At 39.2% G+C, this 23,098-nt stretch overlaps 1 protein-coding gene across 1 annotated transcript; it reads left to right on the plus strand.

The window, feature by feature from the left end:
- The first annotated feature begins 13,173 nt into the window (after window positions 1-13,173).
- Window positions 13,174-18,084, plus strand: rps21 (ribosomal protein S21). The gene is made up of 6 exons (XM_034086297.2): window positions 13,174-13,242; window positions 13,690-13,772; window positions 14,604-14,667; window positions 16,068-16,139; window positions 16,547-16,602; window positions 18,022-18,084. Exons 2-6 carry the CDS (start codon window positions 13,723-13,725, stop codon window positions 18,029-18,031), a joined length of 252 nt encoding a protein of 83 aa, XP_033942188.1. The 5' UTR covers window positions 13,174-13,242; window positions 13,690-13,722; the 3' UTR covers window positions 18,032-18,084.
- Window positions 18,085-23,098: the final 5,014 nt, after the last annotated feature.

Below are 23,098 nucleotides of genomic sequence, written 5' to 3' on the forward strand. Positions count from 1 at the left end.
GAAGCAGTTGCAAGGTACCGACAGGCCCGAAGGGCAGCAGCCTCATCCGTGGCCGAGGCAAAGCAGCGGGTGTGGGAGAAGTTCGGAGAAGACATGGAGAAGGACTTTCGGGCGGCACCAAAGTTGTTCTGGAAAACTGTCCGACACCTCAGGAGGGGGAAGCAGGGAACCATCCAAGCTGTGTACAGTAAGGATGGGACGTTGTTGACCTCAACTGATGGAGTGTTGGGACGTTGGAAGGAACACTTTGAGGAACTCCTGAACCCGACAACTCCGCCCTCTATGTTAGAGGCAGAGCTGGAGTATGACGGGGGATCAACGCCAATCTCCCGGGGGGAGGTCACTGAGGTCGTCAAACAACTCCACAGTGGCAAAGCCCCGGGGGTGGATGAGATCCGCCCGGAAATGCTGAAGGCTCTGGGTGTTGAGGGACTGTCATGGTTGACACGTCTCATCAACGTTGCGTGGAAGTCGGAAACGGTACCGAAGGAGTGGCAGACCGGGGTGGTGGTCCCCCTTTTCAAAAAGGGGGATCAGAGGGTGTGTGCCAATTACAGAGGCATCACACTACTCAGCCTCCCCGGGAAAGTTTACTCCAAGGTACTCGAAAGGAGGGTCAGGCCGATTGTCGAACCTCAGATTGAGGAGGAACAATGCGGATTCCGTCCTGGTCGTGGAACGACGGATCAGCTTTTTACTCTCGCAAGGATCCTGGAGGGGGCCTGGGAGTACGCTTATCCGGTCTACATGTGTTTTGTAGACTTGGAGAAGGCGTATGACCGGGTTCCCAGGGAGTTACTGTGGGAGGTGCTGCGGGAGTATGGGGTGAGGGGGTCTCTACTCAGGGCCATCCAATCTCTGTACTCCCAAAGCGAGAGCTGTGTCCGGGTCCTCGGCAGTAAGTCGGACCCATTTCCGGTGAGGGTTGGCCTCCGCCAGGGCTGCGCTTTGTCACCAATCCTGTTTGTAATATACATGGATCGGATTTCGAGGCGTAGTCGTGGGGGGGGGGGGTCTGCAGTTCGGTGGACTAAGGATTGCACCACTGCTTTTTGCAGATGATGTGGTTCTGATGGCTTCATCGGTCTGCGACCTTCAGCACTCACTGGATCGGTTCGCAACCGAGTGTGAAGCGGCTGGGATGAGGATCAGCACCTCCAAATCTGAGGCCATGGTTCTCAGCAGGAAACCGATGGACTGTCCACTCCAAGTAGGGAATGAGTCCTTACCCCAAGTGAAGGAGTTCAAGTATCTCGGGGTCTTGTTCTCGAGTGAGGGATCAATGGAGCGTGAGATGGGCCGGAGAATCGGAGCAGCGGGAGCGGTATTGCAGTCGCTTTACCGCACCGTTGTGACGAAAAGGGAGCTGAGCCGGAAGGCAAAGCTCTCTGTCTACCGGGCCATTTTCGTTCCTACCCTCACCTATGGTCATGAAGGATGGGTCATGACCGAAAGAACGAGATCGCGGATACAAGCGAGCGGCCGAGATGGGTTTCCTCCGCCGGGTGGCTGGTGTCTCCCTTAGAGATAAGGTGAGAAGTTCGGTCATCAGGGAGGGACTCGGAGTTGAGCCGCTCCTCCTTCGCGTCGAAAGAAGCCAGTTGAGGTGGTTCGGGCACCTAGTTAGGATGCCACCTGGGCGCCTCCCTAGGGAGGTGTTCCAGGCACGTCCAGCTGGGAAGAGACCAAGGGGTAGACCTAGGACCAGGTGGAGGGATTATATCTCTTCGCTGGCCTGGGAGCGCCTTGGGATCCCCCAGTCAGAGCTGGTTGATGTCGCCAGGGAAAAGAAAGTTTGGGGCTCTCTGCTGGAACTGCTACCCCCGCAACCCGACCACGGATAAGCGGGAGAAGATGGATGGATGGATGGATGGATTTAACTTCTGTTAGACAGCTATCATACTGAATACATATTTACTGTGAATGTATGCAAAAATATATGACTTTTTGGCCAAGACGACAATCGGGTCCGTCGGGACGTGTTCTTTGGTGTCAGTTTGGTAGGATACTGAGTTTAAGGTAGGACAGGAATCTAAAGAATGTTGGCAGTCAATGCTATAAAGCTATGGTGTTGTATGGTTGAAGAGTGCTGTTTTTTTGTCATAGCGGTACCCTCAGCTCCTCCAGGACGGGTGAGACATATTTAGATTGGATGAAAGACAAGATAGGAGGCTTGAATTTGATTATTTATAATATTAGATCGTCAGCATGACTGTATTATGTGATAAGAAAGAAGTTAAATTATTTGATCAGCATCATGACTGTATTATGTGATAAGAAAGAAGTTGCATTATTTGATCAGCATCATGACTGTATATGTGATAAGAATGAAGTTGACACAAAGGTGTGATCACTTTGTATTAAACTGTTTCAATGTGACCGGCAAGTCTGCTGGATCTTAGCTTTAGTAGAACCTCAGCCAAGGTCAAGCTAGCTGCCACGGAGGGTCACGAGACATAATAGCAAAATAACAGACTACCTTCAGTATTTTTATAATTTGTTCACTAAACCCAGAATTTTTGTCGTGCAAACGTTCTCTTTTTGTTTCAGAATAAAGGATTCAGTTGTCTCGATTGCGCAGAAGTTTCGAGCAACATCAGACAACTCCCGCCTACTCAGAGGAGGGACTATCTGCAGTGGAAAATAGTAGGGATGTAACGATATATCGGATATAAATAAACGTCTCAATACTTTTTTTTTTTAAATAATCTTGATGATGCTGAGTGAGTGAGTTGGAGTTGAGTTACTTGAAAAACTAAAGTGAAACTTGATTTATTCTATTGCAGGGTCTGATTATTATATTGTTGACACTTTAAAATACTACTATCCTACTAAAATGCTGTACAAATCAGATGTATTATTTAATAAAAAATAAAAAAATCAAGTAAAAAAAAAAAATTAAAATAACATTTATTTTTCAATATCGCGATAAATATTGTACCGTGGACTTTTTATCGCCCCGTGAGTTGTTGGCATCGTTACATCCCTAGAAAATAGCAGAGTACGTTTTTTCAAACCTTTATTTATGCAGGTGAATCCCATTAAGATCATTGATCTCTTTTTCAAGGGTGACCTGCTGCAAGTAGGTTCCACATCAATACATAAAACAGCAGAAAAAGTCATGCGTGTCTGGGGGAAACTTCTGTAGCAGTGGAGAGTCAGGACTCAGAGAGACACGAGGAGAGCTGGAGCTTTGATGGCAAACACTGGTGGTTTATTTGGAGTTACGGCCGGAGAATTGACGAGACAGGTGGTGTGTCACGAGTTGACACAGCGGTTGCCAAACCAATTCTGAAGACCTCTTCTGCAGCTCGAGGTTCGCAGTGTAATAATCAACATTCTTTATCAGTGAGACTAAAGCAATATGGACCCTGAATCTAACTAGAGCTCTCGTCCATAGAAAAGAATGCGCCAGGGAACCTTCGTCCCTGAACAGTAAACTACCTCATGGCGGCTTGTGCTCTGTCATAGACTGGCAACAACAATGCGCCCAAGCTGCTCCTCCTTAAGAGAGATAGCAGCAATAACCAAGGCCGTAGACCTATGCCGTGGGACAAGAGACAGTGAGAGGAGAAAATGATGAACTGTGTCAAAGGTTGAATACCTAAGCAAATTATTCCCTATCAATGCGGAAAACCTGGCATTAGCTAGGTGTTTATATAATCTGTCTCAACCAAGATCTCATTGTACACAACGATCTGAAAATGAGATATTTTCTTCCTCACATGATGGATTGGCACAAATTAAAAAATTGTGTTTTTGAGACGATGTACCTGTAAGACTTTGGGGATCCCTTTACTCTTCGTGTTGCGGCTTCATTTTCTTGTTTTATATGAAAGATACTTACGAAGAAATTAGCAAACACATGATTACAAGCTTGATGAAGGAGTTTGAAAAAAATGGTACATTCTATACATCTAGCATTGTCTTATCGAGTATATTAACGTTCACATAGCCCCCCTGTTTTTTAAACCGCATCATAGGCCCACTAGTTGGCTGCAGACTCTCGTTTTTGTTTATAATTGTTTCTGAAGTTGAGTTTTAATGTCTCTCTAGAGTTGTGGATTCATTCTTGGGATTTTAAATCAATGCAAATTATTTTTATTTCAAGAAGATCTTGTTGGTACAATTCTATTTCCTACCTAACATAATAACCTTAAGAGGTCAACTTAATCTTATGCTGTTGCGTCTCCACCCTTGGGCTCACAGCAAGTCGATGCAAGTTTTTATACAGGTTTTACAATCTAACAGAAATGGCTTATTGAGTCATTTCAATCTGCAGATATAATGATTCATTACACTTAAGGCATGCCAAACTACATGTAATTGTTATTTGTATGGCTTTGTAAAGCATGTAATGCATACCTTGCTTTAAAACTTGGCCCATATAGCCATTACAGCTAGGTCTGAGATTAAATATGATTCAGATGTCCCATATTCATGAATTGTTCATTTAATTATCATGTTTTATTGATATTTTGTGTTTAAACAGTCATCCTATTGTGCAAAGAGATGCAAGTTAGGTTAATTGTCAACTCTTAATTGCTAGAAATAAGTGAAAATTGTTGTATAGGTCAGCCTGGTGTCCTGCCCATGCAGTATTAACACTGTTCATCCAATGGCATTTTGGATCAGCTCCAGCCACTCTCTAGTAAAATAACTTTCAGATAACGTTTGGATCAAAAGGAGCTGTTACTGACTTATTTTCTAAAATATTTAGGCAGGTTGATCAATGTTTTTCACAATTATGAATTATGGCAGAAAGCAGAATAACCATATTTATTGTGGTAAACAACACTTTTTTTTATTTGACCATTGCTGAGCCCTAATTGGACAAACGGCAGTGCAAATGCAAAAAAAAGGAAATCAGAGATGATGGGGTTAAATCTGGGACGTTGCGGTTATGGCGTGTAACCATAAAGCCTGCAGCAACTGTAAATTCTGATCAATCGATTGATTTATAAAAAATAAAAGTATAGTCAGCAGAGAGTCACAAACAATGGGGTAACTCAATTGGTCTACAAAGGATAAAATCCCAAAGTTCCTCGAGAGGGAGTTTCGGTTTTTAAAAAAAAATCTGAATCAGAATATTTGTATTAGTCCCATAGAGGGGACATGTTTACAGCAGAAAAAGAGCCACAGACAGCTTAATGTTACATATGTTTAATATGTTACATGTATTAAAAAGTATTAAAGAAAAAAAAAAAGTTATGATGTAATAAAAAATATATAAAAAGTTACACAATTTACAAAATAAACATCCTGTAACGGTACGTCCACACGGTTCCGTTGCTTGCTTCAACGGAGACACTTCCCATTCACTTTGAATGGCGTGACGTCAAGCTTTGCCGAACTGCATTGTGGTTACGTCGCTTTGCCTCCATTGCTCGCTTCGAAAGTTGAGCAAAGTTAAACATTTCAAGCATTGACGGAAGCCTTCCTTAGTCTGTTCAGTCTCTTCCTGTCAGCAGCCGAGATGCTGCAGCCCCAGCAGGCCACACCATAGAAAATGGCTGATGCCACAACAGAGTCATAACATGTCAGAAGGAGTGCCCCCTGACTATCAAATGAAGGCATAAAACCATAAAAATATATCATTAATTTAGTAAAACAAATACATGTATAAGTGGATTAATTCAACAGCTTTATTGTTGCATTAATAGCCCATTGATAACCATTTGAATCATTTAATAAAAAACATCAAAATAATTTCACATTTTTCCAATGTTGAGAGGGAACTGTTAGTGAATTATAGAACCCTGAAGGCAGGAGAGACTGAAAAGAGTCAAGGGAAACTTATAAAAGTTAACAGCATTTAATTACACAAAAGATGCGGTGGTGTACAAAAAGAAATGTGCGAGTGGAGGCGCTCTCCTCATCCGACCGGTCAGTCCGGGTCAGCAGGTAGAAGAGGTCAATCCTTGGCTTGCTCTTCCTGTTGTCATCTGAGGTCTTCTCCTATTGGCCGACATCGTCGGGGGCGGGTCCAATGCAATTCCTGCCTTGTTCTATTGTTAAATTACATCATTCTGGTGTCTGTGGTTATTCAAACATTCCCCGACAAACGCCACCCAGCGGCAACACATGAGTGCCAAACCCAGCGTGCCCAATGCACAACACCACACGCCACCCCACCGCCGACTCACGGCCCGAAAATGCAGCACCCCGCCACATGCCAATGCCAACCGGAAGCGAAGCACCCTCAGAACAAAAGCACCAAGTCAACAGTTAGTGAACCTCAGGTTTTTCAGAACAAAACCGACTCAAACTAAATAGTGCACCCAATTCAAACCACGCCATATCAACATTGATTCCAATTTCCAACAGAACATTTACCTATTTTCATATTTTCATTTAAATTGTTTTATTGTTGTGAGGGTCCACGCACCATGACTCAATGATCAAACAGTAATAAAGTGTTCTTGCCTGTTCTCCATGCGTGGGTGTGTGGTGGAAGGTGTCCCTGTATACCACATTTGAAATAACAGCCAGTAAATGGACAGTGAACCCAACCACACAGCGACAAACCAACATTGTGAATTATACTTTGCATGCTGTGTGTGTGTCCATCCTTTGTTCCTGCTCTCCAGCCGTCTCCTACTTCCTCATTCCACCTTCAATTATGCAAAAGCAACAAAGCATCCAAGGGCTTCCCCAGGAGTTCCCAAACACAACAGACCAATATAACAAGGTTTTGGAAACAGTATTACAACAAACAGTATTGCTACACTACCTTGATGAAATGCCAGAGCAGGGTTGTGTAGTTAGTAGTGAACTCATAACAGTTGCCTGCACTTAATTCATTTCTGGTTATTCTTCTGTTCATATTCACTGTATGTGGTCTGTCAGTATAATTGTGTTGTATCCTGCCAAAACAGCATACTTTGAACTAAATGCCAAGCCTTGTTGTTGGAGAAATGCCAGGTGTTGTGTTTGGAAGACTCCCTGCCTGAGGCTCAGATTTCATCAGCTGACAGTCTGAATGCCTTTTTATGAATCAGCCCAGTGAAAGTGTGAAGGCGTATTCTCCTTATTGAACGTCGACCAAAATTACGAGATGAATAAATTACGCAATCAATCAATAGTAGGTGTAAACATAAACATTGTATCGAAACTCACTGGAAAAGCATTGCTCCCATTCAAACACAGCAATTAAAGCCCCGCAACACTGGTGCAACTTTAAACTATCTGCCCAGAAAAATGTATTTTGGGTCTTGTCTTCATGCTATATCTACAAAACAGAAAAACGACTAAAGGTCTCCAAATGCCCTTCTGTGTATTATTTGTTCAAAAAGATTTCTCAAAATCTGTCCGGATAAAAGCAAATTATTCATGTTAAAAATAGCACAGGCAAGCTAGAAGACACACAGTGTTTTACGTCACAGACGTTGTAGGCGGCACATGTCACAACACTGCAGTGTTAAGCCGCCTGTGTGGGCGTGCGTCTGTGTGGGCTTCCCCAAACTAATTCAGATGAAACCTTCAGTGTCATGACGGATCCCCTGACATGCCTTCCGGGGAACAAATCCATCACAATATTTTGTCCTGAGGCTATTGTAGTTTGCTACAGGGAATCATTAGCCGAAATTAACAGCAGGATGATAAACATCTTAAATATAACTCTACACTAACACTAAAACACAAATTGTTAGGTATTTTCGTGTTATATGAACTCACACGTCCTTGTCAGATAATATGTACTTTAAAAGAAATGTCAAAGAGTTATAGAATAATCCTATTGTTTAACAAAAAATACTGGAAATGGAGGTTGAGCTTCAACAATGTGATTTTGTCAGGGGTTAAACTGAACTTCAAATTATCCAAACCCCCAACAATTGTGAACGGCAGTAAATACAAGTCAAGGAGGAAAACATTAATATAAACTGTTAATAAAAAAATGTATCAGAGATTTGCAACCTTTTGACTTTTGTTTAGCCTTTTTCCAACAGCAAAATGGTTTAAGCTTTTTAAATTCTAACAAGTCCTGCACTGAGCTTATTGCAGATCCAGATTTTGTTTTAAGTTACAAATGACAAAAAGGGTTTTAAGAAGCAACGGGTAATGGTTCAATGAGGATGTTATTATTGGCCATGGTCCAATGTGTTTCCTCCTCAAATGTTGTTTAGTCATAAAAACTACGTCATCGTCTGAGGCAACATAAAAACCGAAGGTGCACATAGAGAGAGTGCACTGCACAGGGAAAGGGAATCCCAGAGTTTATACGAGATAGAAGAAAAAGGACAATTCCTGTTTGTTTCACCGTGTTTTGGGAAAATTGCTCTGATTTTCAACATCAGCATGGACTCCACAGCTCTCCTGGTGAGTACTGTTAAAGGTTTTGAAAAAATCTAAGATCTGAATACAGCTTTTATTTATTGTACTTGATAGGGAAAGACAGATTTGTTGTATGCTTTCACAAAGACAGGAAGCTGCAATATTGCAAAGCTCACAAACATTAAGCATCTCAGAAAGTTATTTGGTTATTTTGGTGAAAGTGAGTCTAATTGAAATATATCTATGTTTACAGAAACTTATTTTGCAGCTGGTGCTTATGGGGACAGTGTGCGGCATCCCTGTCTGTACACATCCCTGTGAACGGACCAGTGTATACAGCGAGTTGTCCTTCAAACATATCTCAGAGCTCCAAGACTCGTCGGTGGCACCCTGGAAAATGAGGTGAGTTCTCTTTCTGTTGCACGGGAACATCTTACTAATCACCGAGTAACTTTGTCGAAGCTGAATTCTATCTTAAGCTACTTACAAGATTGAGGGTCATGATATACTCAAACAGAATTACTTTAAACTATTTGTTCTACGATCATATCAGCATTTAAAATAATGAGGAAAAGACCCACAACTTCTCAGTCTTTCATAATGAATTGATGGAGTTGCAGTTAACATTAAAAATTACAGAAATAGAATTGTCTAGAATGGAAAAAGAGAGCTAGAGAGAGCCATTTAAACCCACCTCTGTAAATCAAATCAATTGATGCAACTGTGCAGCCTTAAAAAATGACATCTTGGATTTAAATGTTCTCTTAGATGTGGCAAAACTTTAATGAAGTGCCAGAAAGATAAAATGTATGGGAGCAGAAATCTATAGACTTACACATGTCTGTGTTAACAAGCCCCATTTCCCCTCATTTGATTCATCCACCCTTGTTTGCCACTCTGCTTCCACATATTTATGTTCTTTTATTTTCCTTCTCTTTTCCAGTATTGACACAGCATCTGACAGACACCCCGAACACATCCTGTACGCTGAATGCAAGGAATGCACTTTGAAGAACATGGTCGCCAAGCCTATCATGCTCCAGGTTTCTGTCTATCACAACATAACTGGACCTGCTTGGTGCAAGTGTCCCTTCAATCTGGCCGTTGGATGTACATGTGTCCAGAAACATTAACGAACTGATGCATGTTATGGACATGTAATAATTATATCATATGTTTTTCCCTTTCAATTTCATAAGTTGCTTTATTGGGGATTCCGATGTTATGGAAGAAAAAACATTATTTTCTGTTACCTCCGTTTTTTCTGTTACATTTGTGTTACATGTATCATGTAGTGTGCAACAAATACTTACTACTTTAGTACAAAATAAATAATATTTGTGTTTAATACAAATGTGAAAACTAAATAATTGTTTGCATATTGTGCATTAAAAAATGCTACTGTGCTAGAGTTTACTGTATCCGTAATAAAATATATTGAATTCAAGTAAAATGATAATGTTTTGATTTTCTGTATTAGTCACATCAGCCAACCTTTTGCACAAAACCTATACCCCACAAGTGGGTCTGTGTACTTTTTGTCAGTTTGATTTTTCGTTTCCGTGTAAGCGGAGAATACATTTGAAATGGAGAACGAATTCGAAACCAAAATTGGCCACCATTGTTAAGATAAGATTGAGCTTTATTGTTTCCCTTAGGAGAAATTTGTCTTGGGCATCGAGATAATACACATAAAACATTCAGGTCAATCAGTCATAGATACAGAACCAGTGGCGGTTCTAGACCAATTTGACTGGGGGGGCCACTGGGGGGCCTGTTATTTTCTGAGGGGGGCACAATAAATGCAGGACGAAAAAGAGAACTAGACAGTATGAAGTAATTGCGCATAAGAAAACAATGCAATACAGTTATTGGTATTTGTTTCAGTACACTTATTTATTTCAGATAGATCTTATAGTTATTACTGTTAGCTGCAGCTTAAGTTATAGTGCAATGTTTGCACTAACACCATATTTATATAAAAATAAAGGCAATGAACAGTTACATCTCTACTTTACATAAGGGTGTCTGCACAATCTCACATTACAGCAACAAAATCCTGCGGTTTTTGGAAAACCGAGTACCAGAAAATATACATTTAACAAAAATAAAAATACCCTTCATTGTTAGGGGGGGGTCAGAGGTCAGTGTTAGGGGGGGCACTGCCCCCCCCCCCCCCCCTAGAACCGCCCCAACAGAACAGAGATAGATCACATATCACATGGCAAAGAAACAAACAACAAACATACAGGTACAGCACTTTCCCTATTGCACATATCCCTATTGCATTCATACATAATCAAATTGCACTTTTCCCTATTGTATTTATACATGTTGTGCACAACAAAGTGTTCAAGCTCAGATCTCTAATGATCTAATTGGTTATATGGCTTTTAACATGTCTATTCTGGGTGCAGGGGCTTGATAATTGAGTGTGGTATTTCAATGGCAGTGTTTAGCAAACAACACACAGGCTGTCGGTTTTGAATAACGTATAGTTTTAATAAGAGTGTGTAGTTATTTGCAAAAAGTGTATTTTGGAATATCAAACTTAGTGTAAAGCAGACAATGTGCTTATGATTTAGCATATCTGTTCAATAGATGAAAGGCAACTTGAGTTTGTGGTTTCAATAATTGTGCCAAAAGCACCATTTTGTGTCTTGGTAATTGCACAAAGCTGTAATAGGCCACAAATAATCACATTTTTCTCATTAAAGAAAATTCTCTGATAATTCATATTGAATATTATCTATCGTTGCAGCTTTAACCACACCATTTAAAATGTTGTTCTCCTCCATCTTTTATTTTAGTTCATATCATAACCCCTATTAACCAACCTGCACCATATGTTTGTTCCTGTTAAATCCTTCAGGCAGATTATACTTTATCTCACAAGAGTATGAACTATATGTTATTATGTTTTTGTTAAATAAAGCCATTTTGAAAAATGTATTGTACTGAATGTTGTTAAATGTTACAAAAGCTTTTTATCTTGATCAGATTTTGAGTCTGATACAAATATGATCATTGCTTTATTTATCTGTATCTCATTACTCAACAACAACTACAGTGATTTAAGAAACATCAGACATAATTCTCAATATACATGTTTATTGACATTAATCGTAATATATCAACAGACATTTCAGGCACCTGTGAATGTAGGTAGAGACACACAGAGGTCTCTTGTCTCTTGTATCACTTGGATCACGTCACTGTCTCTGTATATGTGTTGAATCAGCATATTTTTACATTACATTGCATTTAGCTGACGCTTTTATCCAAAGCAACTTACAATAAGTGCGCTCGACCAACAAAATACAAACTTGAAGAAAACAGAATCATATAAGTACATCAGGCTTCATAGAGCAACAACATTTCAAGTGCTACTCAACTGGCTTTAGATAAGCCAGCCCTTTATTAGTATATAAGTGCTTTGTTAATAGTTCTATCGCTCGAAGTAGAGTCGAAAGAGATGAGTTTTCAGTCTGCGCCGGAAGGTGTGTAAGCTATCTGCTGTCCTGATGTCAATGGGGAGCTCATTCCACCATTTTGGAGCCAGGATAGCAAACCCACGTGTATTTTCCTCTTTAGGTGACCTCAAGAGACTTTAAGATGATAGTTTGGATTGTTTGAAGTGGGGCTGTATGGGGTTTTTATCCAGTCGGTGTATAACCTCCAGCAGACAGCGGTTGGCACAACCCCAGTTCGTAGAAGAGACAGGAGTACCAGCACAGCAGCAAAACCATTTTTTCCACCCAAAAATGAAGGCCCACCTGAAAAAATCGCTATATTTAGCGTTAAATAACGTACACTTAAACTGATATAGCTTTTTTGGGTGGATAAAATAAATGTTGCTTCTGCCCACGTCTTCAGCAGTACATCCTGTATGTTTCTCCACACGACTACTGTAGGTAATACACCACATACTACCCCACTTAAAAAGACCAGAACTATCCCCTTAAGTTTTTTGTTGTTCACAACAACAAAAAACGCATGCAGATGGTTGTAGTCTGTAGCCAGCCAGTGGTGGAGCATGGTGGTGGGCAGCGGTGTGACTTCTAGCTGTCATGGTGATGTTCATATGACAATTGACTGCCAGCTTGAAATTTACGAAAGCAGAGTTAGTTTTAGTATTTGAATTACAATGACATTATTCTCAGACTTGCCATAGTTCTTGGTTTGTACCATTGCTGCTCTGTACAGCTGAGTACTGGGGACCCACTGGAGTCATGTGACTGGAGCAGGAGAGTAACACACGTCACACCTGCAGCCATGATGGTCCAGCTCAACGGCGGTCGAGTCTTTCAGCCCCACCTGTAAGAAGATAAACAAAATAAATATGTATTCAGTTTGCTTTCTATTATTTCTTTTAGGGTAAGATTTTGGTTTAATAACATTGTGCTATTTTAAGGAGTAAATAAAAAGTAATATCTTTGTTCCTAAATATTTTCTATATATTACAACTTCTTATACTGATATGAATTAATTTACTTGTATACTATAAAGGAAGAAAAATTACTCTTTAACAACAGAACAGGAACAAAACACAACTGTGACCTCTGTGCAGCACACACAGAGCAGTCAGTCAATGTATGGGGAGTAGCTACCTTGTGCTAGTTATATTAAAGTTTATGAGATACACCCGCACATTTGGGTTTGATTAAATAGTTCAATTTCATATTTCAGACACAGCCAGCTGAGCAAGGCCATACTGCATACAGCATGAGACTATGTAAGACTGATTTAAAAACTGGAAATCACTGAGGCAGGTATAATATATATATATATATATATTAATATAGTTTTTTTACTTACTTTTTCTTGTTATTGAATAGTCATCGACGTTCTTCTGTAACACTGACATGGATAATTGTATCCAGCAGGTGGCGAGGAAAACATCGAAAGAGATATTTTTACTTCCGGGTCAGCAGCTCTTCCTTTCCCGTCGGCCATTTGTCCTATACGGTGCGTATCTGTCGAGCTCTCGTCTTAAAAACGCGTTAAAATCACCTTTTCTCCATACGTTGCCGCAATATTATCTTAGATATGTCAAAGTGAATGTGACTTTGTTGTTTTAGATAAGTGTTGGGATGTGTTTATGGGACTTAATTGTGTGTAACTATCAGACGTTTGTCGAGTGTGTGAGCAGCCACATGCGGCCGCTCTGAGTATGCTAACTGATGTGCTAGCTGGCTAGCAAGTCATTACTGGTTTCTGAGTAACATATCCCCAGACTGTGTTTGGTATTTGTGGTATTATTCACACGGTGTTATTTCTGCGTTGATACGAATAATATGCGACTGTTGGAACATTAAAATGTCTGTGAGAGTGTTAGCATAGTTACGCTAGCTAGTTAGCGCAAAAAGGAAAACGCGCATCTGATTTTTCTGTTTTGGGGTTTCTTTCTTTCAGATTTGTAGGCGACCGCCTGTACAACCTGTAAACATGCAGAACGACGCTGGTGAATTTGTGGATCTCTACGTCCCACGTAAATGGTGAGTGTGTTTTACTCAGTTAATGAATGAAGAAATATTAATATCCTTTTACTTTGAAGAGACACTCTTGTGCTAAAACACCAATAAAATACCCAAAAGAGTAAATCTCGTGTTCAAAAACTTCTCTAAATGGATTTAAGTAACAACAGAATGTTTTCCAACTAGAAGTACTTGTGAGAAAGGCAGTAAAAAGTGTCCTATTGCATGTGATGCTCTTGAAATACATGACTGCTGCACATGTGTGTTGCATTGTACTGCTGTAAATGTTAAAGCTTTATTACATAACGTGTATTTAGCTTTATATACTGCTGGGTAGTCTAAGCTTCAACAATGCATCATAATCTACAAGAGCACATTTTCATGAGATGTCACCCTCTGTTTTTAGCTCGGTGGAAAATCTTTTTTCACATGATTTTAAATGGGCAGAATGTTCAATATTTGAAGGAAAACACTTAACATCAGCCCATTTGAAGATACATGTTTTTCACTAAGAATGAAATGCAAAACCATGATCTGAAAACTAAAGTCAAATATACTTTTTAAAAAATGCTCTCCTCTGAGATGTACTTGATAAAGAAATTAAAGACGCATTCAAACAATAGAGTAGAGTCAGGGCACCTAGGACTTTGCTTGTACAGCATTCACGTAAATATTTTTGGAATATCTACTTGGGGATTACACTTGATTCGATGCTATGTGACAACAAATAAAGCATTTGCCAGTTCAATTGTAGCATTAGTGATCTGCTGGATACTCCATTATATAGAGCAGTGAAGGATGGTGACATTTAATTAACATGACCATTACAAATAATGTACGTTTGTATTTCAGCTCTGCCAGCAACAGAATCATTGGAGCCAAGGACCATGCCTCCATCCAGATCAACATTGCTGAGGTAAAAACAGATTGCATCTTTTCATATGCAACAGAAATGCATGAAACTGTTAGTTAGACCATCTGTGTTGATGAATAATATCAGTTATTTGTATTTATAATGAATACTTAGTATCAAGACCACAATGATACCACTTGGTATGCCAAATAGAAGCTTATACTCAACATTATTTAGCACATTAAGCTAAAGTAAGGGTACATTGCATGTAGATATTGTATGTTAATGCAAGCCAAAAAAATATATTTAGCACATTTGCCTGAAAACAAGTTTTTATGTTGAGATGTGAGTGAAAAATGTATTTGTAAGCAATGTGTTGTACTCTGTGTTGCTTTGAATGTTGTGCAAGCTTGGAGAAAAAACCTTAAACTTCAAAACATGCAGACTTAACCCCCTTGCTAATTCACACCCCAACTGATGAGTAACAGAGTGATTTAAAACCATAAGTGGCATTCATTTTGAAGGAGAAAGTTTAGTTTTACAGTCAAACCCTGCATTCCCTGCTCTTGGGGAAATAACATTAACACAGCCAAAAAAGACATGCTGACATAAATGGCATTTAGCTTTTTTAATATACATAAAAAGATCACCATAGTTCAGTCTTAATAAAGATATTAATAATCTAAGTAGCCACTAGTTTGCTGACACATGCTGTGCCTGTTTTACAACTCTAAACAAAGTTATTTCAAACAGTAGTCCCAGTATTGGTTATTCATATTTGCATTGAGTTGTCACAACAGCATTGTGGTGGAGAGAGTGAATAGTTGAAGGAAACACTGATGATAACATATTGTGAAGGCAGGACATTTGAGTCATCAAACAGGCTCCATAGAATTGAAACTGGAATATGATTGGAATACCTTTTACATAATCAATAGATCATGAATGAATACTTATTATTATTATGGTTGGAAATGAACCCAAATGCATGTTAAGCCTGAGTGTCAATAGGTTTTAAACAAATTATGTATTCGTGATAGGCTGCTGTGTTTCTAGATTGTTCGGTATGTCATGCGTTAAGGCATTGGCTCTTTTACATTCATGTGTAAACCGATTGCTCAATTTCCAAACTCGCTACATGGGTTTTGTGTAAATAACATTATGTAGTTGCATAGTTTAACTGCAGGTTTTCTTGAAAATCAAACGCTCAATACTTTTAAATTTGACAAATTATATAAATTCAAAGTGATGCATTGGAGGTTACACCGAGTCTTATTTCAATTGGTTTTCATATATCTCGTGGATAAATATAGAACGGTAGCATTTTATTTTATTTTGAAACAAAAGTACAGTCTGTACATTCATTTAGGAAAAATCGAATGTGTTTTTATAAAGGCACGTTTGAAGTGTTTACCAGCTGTTTTGGACTGTACATGTTAAGCAGTGGGCTCTGTTCTCTGCAGGTTGACAAGGTGACTGGTCGCTTCAATGGGCAGTTCAAGACCTATGCTATCTGCGGCGCTATCCGCAGAATGGTGAGTCTCAGCTGGATTTCTGTTGCATTGTGCTTTCACTGCTGTCATATCCAAAGGAAAACACCTGTCATTTAGTTGTATGATTTCTTCATCAGTTAAGAGTTGCAATACCTTTATCCTACTTTTTTTAAAATATAATTTCAGCTGTAAATATTGTGTATTACAGTATAATTGTTGTAGATGTGCAGTTTCTGTCGTCCTTCCATTAGGAATTAGATGGCAGAGGAAGTTCTTTAATGTGTTGGAACAGATTTGAGATTATATTTGTTTCCACTGCTTTGCTGTGAAGTTAAAATGGAAAGCTTGTTGCTGGTTCTATCCTATAGTCTTTACTGGAAACCTAACTACCATGAGATCGTCTTCTAAATGCAGAAAACCTTTGAATTAACCATTTTTTTCACCTATAGGGCGAGTCTGACGACTCCATCCTCAGGCTGGCAAAAGAGGACACCATGGTTGCAAAGTAAGAATCTGCTCACTTAAGTCAGTAGTAGGGATGGGAACGATTATTCTCTAAAGGTGTATTTTGCTCCGCTCACCGGTCCCCCACAGCGGGCAGAGCTGCAGGTGCGGATCTCTCTCTCTCGCGTCCGGTTATACTTCACTCGTGTTTAGGTCCAAATCCATCAGATCTAGCTAATGATATGGCTGCTGTCCCTCCCTACACGCAGATCACGCAGACTCAAACCTAATCTTATGCCCAAATTCCAGCTGAGAGGGTCTTCTCTACTGCTGGCCTGATTGTGAATCGTCTCCGCACCGCCTCTCCCCTGAGTAGACATGCTCATATTCTTAAACAAGAATGAGTATTGAATAGCTGCATTCTGTGCATAGGCCCTGTTAGAAGTTGTTGATCTCTGTTTTAATAGGGTTACGTTACCCTAACCCAGGGGTCTGCCCCCTTTTTGGACCAATTGGTTTTGTCTGGAGCCGCAAAACATGTTTGATAGCTTGATAGCTTATAAAGTTGTATATATTGTTACATCATAGACAAAGACTACAGTTTTTTTGCATTTATTTTGTATTACATTATAGAAAGCTGTTTACCTTGAATAATAAACAAATAACTCTTATAAGGAGAATAAAAAAAAGTACACAGGTCTACTTTAAAAATAAATCAACACAGCACTTGGGGAGTCCTCTGCACATTTGAAGAAAATGAATATAATTAAAATGGGCCCACTTTGAAATAATTATAACATATAGCTGCACCCTAAAAATAGTTAGGTGATTGAATTATGACTGAAGATCGTCAGCAGTCTTCCTCTTCCGTGTTTTTCCTCCAATACGTAAAGTCTGCTGCAGCACCTTTGATAACTTCTCTCTACATATCAAACATACCGGTAAACTAGCATCGTTGGCTGTGAAAGCAGATAACTAACCATGCAGAATTAAACCCTCTGTGTTCCTCGATTTATCCATAGTTCGCTCATCTTCAACTCAGGATATGACGCATATTTTAGTTGACCTAATTAAAACCGTTTTTTAAATTGTTGTATGTGTCACAGCCAAGTTATGTTTTAAGCATGAAAGCTGTAGGCCTATAGCTGTTAACTGGTCAAACTGTGATCACCAGTTCAATACATTTGACAAATTCGACTTGGTTTCTATACTTATTTGAAGATGTATTTATTTATTTTTCTAAATAATTTTTTTTGGTCAACATTTTTCCCACATCTTTTATTTTTTTCTATAGGATATGTACATTTCGGTTAATCGGTTAACCGTTTTTTCGGGTGTCGAATATACATTTGTTTTCAAATTTCCATCCCTAGTCATTAGTATGAATATATGTATGTATGAGGCAGGATGTTTTCAGAGTTTTAAATCAGAATCAAATTACAATTTTGGTAACTGACAATGATTTTCTTTTGTTTTACAGGAACATCTGAGTGTGATGCTGAAGAAGTGGAAACTTTGTAAAAATAAAATAGAAAAAAAATAACTGTCTTTTTTTTTATTCTGGTATTGAGCTTTGAGGCAACATTTCAATGTTGCTATGCTAACGAATATAAGAAGCTTTTTCTACAACCAGTGAGGTAAAGGCACATCTGTATATGATCATTATAGTTATAAAAAAACAAGATAATAAATGAAAAACTGGTATAAAATACTATATGACAGTAAAAAAAAGTTAAATAAACAAGAATACAGTTTAAAAGGGGTGTGATTTGTAAAATATCCATAAAGAAAATCTGCTTACAGTTCGGTGTTGAGATGTATCCATAGATCTCCTAATGTTGCTCTCACACCAGATTGATGCTTTTAAAATCAACATTTAAAAAAATATATTCCTGGGGGAGCATGTCCCCGGACCCTCCTAGGTGGTTAGGTTCTCCCCCCACCACCACTTAAATCATGTCCACATGGATAGGAAACTAAATACATTTGCAGACATTTTGTGTCCATATCTTTCTGTTTTGGTGGTCATGCCACAACCGTGCACGTGGTAAGAGTCATGGTAAAATATCTGGATTAAGAGGTTGCTTTTTCTTTGCACAGCATGAAAGACAAGCGAAATTAACGGGCTGTGATTTTAGTAGTTTTAAGCAGAGGTCAATAATTTGTACGGCCCTCGGAGGATGTTGTAAAAATTGATAGGGCCCTTGAGAGGAAAAAGGTTCCCCACCCCTGAACTAAATGCCCATTGCTTGAAAACCTGCACTTACTGATGGATAATTAAAATAAGCTTTAATTGAAATAGGTAGTATCTAATAGTTAAATATCTAGGTATTATAAAGTCAAGTGTCTTTGTTGGCTGAATGAATAAATAGGCGATATAATATAATGTGAGTAACGTTTAAAACATTTTAGGTATCAATCAATATGAACAGTACCTTCAAATGTTTCACTGTTCACATTGCTGAAGGCTGGTTGACTTTCCTCTCAGGTTAGTATATTATTACAGGTGCTGAAGAACTGGTAGTACTTTGCTACTGGTTTATTCCAGCAGAGGGCAACATGTGACAATAAATTAAAGTTTTTATCAAAACTCAGAAATATGTTCTACTTTAAAAGGATTGCACGCAGGACATGAAATCCTATTCTAGTAAAATAAGTCATGTAGAATTCAGAATCTGGTGTTCTTTTTCTTTAGTAATTCAGTCACGTTGCTTCTCAATCCTACTGACTTGACTGACATCTATATTGTTGGGGTTTTATTATTTCCTATGGTGTCAGATACTTATTGAAGCAATAATAATTATAAGGAACAATATTGAAAACTGTGAAGGCAAGTTTTTTCGTATGGCACATTTGAACAATACAATTGTTCCTTAACAAAACATTCGAAGCTTGGTGGCAAAACAAATCCAAAACGGTAGTTAAAAGTTTAACTAATATATTCAAATAATGGTCAGGATTCTTGTATTGCAGTTTTCACACATTCTAAGCTTTCTCAACTATGTGAAACAGCGCCCCCTTCTGAACACAACCCGTGTTAATGTCAGTGTGTGTGGTGGAATATGGTATTGCAACCTTTTACGCACAGCTAGGAAGACAGCAGGTGACATTGATTTACTTTGAATAAAAGTTGTCTGCATATTATAATTATTCCATTTGGGAATTGTGAATGGTATGAGAAGTAACTGCTGAATATTTCGCTAGCCATTTTAAAAGATGTAAATGCAACACTTGGTATGATAAACTACTTTTTGGGTCGTGCTAATGCTAACATCTACCTTCCGTTTGGTTTGTAGCCTACTGGTAGTTAAGCTAGCTAGCGTTAGCCCATGGCGTTGAAAATGAGAAAAGGCAGAGCAAAGTTAAACATATGTTATACTAACTCAAAACACCTCGCTAGTAATGGAGGAGCCATGTTAAGTTAATGAAGGAAAGTTAAATTAATCAGTGTGCACGTTTGTTGTCATTAGCAGGTAAAAGTAACTAGGCTAAGTACCTTTACTCAACTAACGGTACGTCCGTTACATTACATTGAATGGAAGATATTGAATAAACAAAACAATTTGTTAGGTATTATTATGTAGGAATTATTTGTTTTTCTTTGGTGGAATTTTTTACATAAGCCTTTCTACAAAATTAGTAGGCATAGGCCTACTACTTCTCACCAAGATGTAAGTGAAATAGTGGTTTTAGTCTAGTTTATTAAAGTTGCTATGTAATTATTTGCTACAATTATCATTTTGCCCAAAATACTCATGTGAGACCGTTTTGGTAGATGTTATACTTCTACTTTCATATCATGCAGAAGGGCCCTGTTTAGTCCTGCTACCTGCACCATCTGGCTTTGAAAGAATGAGCGAGCAGATTAAATGGAGGTCAACCTGGGAATAACAGGGCCAGGTGAAGGCATGGGAAGGTTACAGTGGTCATTTAGGCTAAACACAGTGTGTAGGTGATGGTCCAGTGGTGTGTGAGAGCGGTTTCAGGGCATCTTTAACCTCACACAGCCCTAATGATAGCTGTCATCAACTGCTGCTTTACTGCTTTGTTCCCACACATTCTCCCTCTTTTTTCCCCCTGCAGGTGAGTAGCCTTGCTGATGAGAAGTATGTATGTCACCTTCCTCTCTCCTTCCCCTCACTTTTTTCACAGAAGGCTTGGCTGGACTGTGGACCAAGGTATGAGGTGAGTTGAGGTGTTGCAAACTAAGCACTATTAGCCTGTCCAGTTCACACTTCACATACACTGACCTGAAGTAACCTGTAATTCTGCACGTTCAGCTATTAAAAGCTGTTGCCCACTGTAAGAGAATCCAAATGGTATATGTAATCCACCGTGTAACAATGTATAGAATCAGAAGCAAAACAGCTTGCAAAAAGATGCAACCAGGCCTGTTGCTGTTCTATAGCATGAGGCATATAATGATTGCAGTTCGGAGGGTTTGCTTGCAACACTAATAGGTAATCGGTAACCAGCTCTCACCTCCTCAACAGTCCCTCTTTCTCAGGTGGAATTACAGACTCCAGTGATGTTGCTCTGCTGTTAAGAGTTTTAATTGCATCACTTCCGTTTATGGGCAAATTACTAACCGTTACCTGCCTCAAATCTGTGTAGCGTGAGAACAAGATGCACTTGTGTGAGAGGAGAGAGACATTCTTTGTTTTAAAAACCACGCTATAATCCCATTTTGAAGTTGAATTATGAAAGAATACATGTTACTAGATGTAATATCAATAGCCACCCATGACCCTGTGAAAATCGAATACTCATCACGCGATTAAACCAGATTGTTGGATGGATAAAGGCAGCTTTTCTTCGATCCTTCCCAATAATGAGGCAGAACAAATGTTTAAAAAAGTGTTTCCATGCAAACAAGCTATTTTAGAATCAAACTTCAAGCCTACCTTGAGCCATGCACAAGTATCACCTTTCTGTCATTATGTTCAGTTTTTAGCATTCTGTGTTCAACTGACAGGTTGGCAACCCATTTGAGCCTTTTTCTTTTCGTCAAAGATAATGGCGCCGTCCGCAATCAATGAGCTATTAGACAATCTCCCTCCCCTCTACCGTTTCTACCGGGGGCCGGCACTGGCTGCCACATATGGATTTTTCTATTTGTTTTAATATTTAAAATCGTTTTTTGTAGGTTGTTGTGCAGTCCATTCATTTCGCTCAGCCACATTTAGTCCCACCTTCTTTTGCGGAACCAAATCAACCTAAACATGTTTCTCTGCCTTCAGCAGGGAGGCTCGGCAAGTCACAGCTTGCCAAACAATGATCTTAACATAAAGAGATGGAAGCCCCTCATACTCCCCCCAAACCCCCTCACCTGGCCCCCTGCATACCTTTGACACACACACACACACACACACACACACACACACACACACACACACACACACACACACACACACACACACACACACACACACACACACACACACACACACACACACACACACACACACACACACACTCAGCCACAGACAAAGAACACTGTTTCAGCCTTGAATAAAATTCCAGTGAGCCGATATGGTCCTACAGTAGAACACGTACATAAAAATCCTTCCTTGTTTATAGATTATGATTGCATTTGTGCTAATAGACAGCTTCATCAGTAGGTCAGTGAAGAGCTCAACCTCATCTTAATAGATAGAAGTCTACGTCACTGATTATTTCATCTAAGCACTGATCCAGGTTCTGTTTCTGTGTTTCACTGCACAGGCAGGTTAGTCGGTAGCATCAGCATTAACTATAGCTGTATATTGAAACTAATGAGGGTTGCCAGTTGATCCTGAAGTTCCTTTAAATGCCACTAGGTGTCAGCTACAGGATTACTGAGATACAATTAAAGTGAACAGTTGAACTCATAACTTCTGGTCCTATTTCCAATTAAACAAAACAATACCATGATTATAAATCACTCTGAATACTTATAAGCTGAATATAAAATCTTGATAGAGATTCAATTGATACCACAGTTATGAATTGGTTTATGGTTTCTTTTTACCTCCTGAATTGTTTTGTCCAGACTTCTGAATGTATAACCTGATGTCAATCCCTCATTTTCCTCTCCTCGCCCCACTCCTCATTTCCTGTGTTTTGTCATGACTCTCTTTTTCTTCCCTACTATCTGTCCATCTCTCTCGCTCTCATCCTTTTGTCTGTCTTCAGAAGCAGCCCGGCTCGTCTCTTTTTGTCTCTTTGTCCTCTTTCAGACGCTATCAGACTTCAAAGTAGGCGAGATTCATAAAGGAAAAGAGGTAAAAGAGACACTGGTGAGAGTGGGTCAAAGAGAGAGAAGAGGCTGCCACTTCAAGTCAAATTAATCCTCATTAACCTGTGGTGAGATTATACCACAGAAACGTTATCATACCAAATATTCCACAATTTAAAGACAATTAAGTAAAATAATATTGGGTGATTTCAAAAGATTACCTAAAAAGTATTACAAAAAAGTATACATTTTTTTGTGTTTTTTCCAATGTAACGTTTTTTTTAAAGGCAGACGATAAACATGCATCTTAAATTAGCACTGGAACAAATAGCCGGGTAAT

Source organism: Pseudochaenichthys georgianus, chromosome 7, assembly GCF_902827115.2.
Source record: "Pseudochaenichthys georgianus chromosome 7, fPseGeo1.2, whole genome shotgun sequence".
In the NCBI taxonomy this organism is placed as follows: domain Eukaryota; kingdom Metazoa; phylum Chordata; class Actinopteri; order Perciformes; family Channichthyidae; genus Pseudochaenichthys; species Pseudochaenichthys georgianus.

Coding starts and splice junctions, on each gene's coding strand:
- rps21 (XM_034086297.2), top strand. CDS start 13,723: ATGCAGAACGACGCTGGTGAATTTGTGGATCTCTACGTCCCACGTAAA. Junction 14,668..16,067: donor TCCAGATCAACATTGCTGAG/GTAAAAACAGAT, acceptor TGTTCTCTGCAG/GTTGACAAGGTGACTGGTCG. Junction 16,140..16,546: donor GCGGCGCTATCCGCAGAATG/GTGAGTCTCAGC, acceptor TTTCACCTATAG/GGCGAGTCTGACGACTCCAT.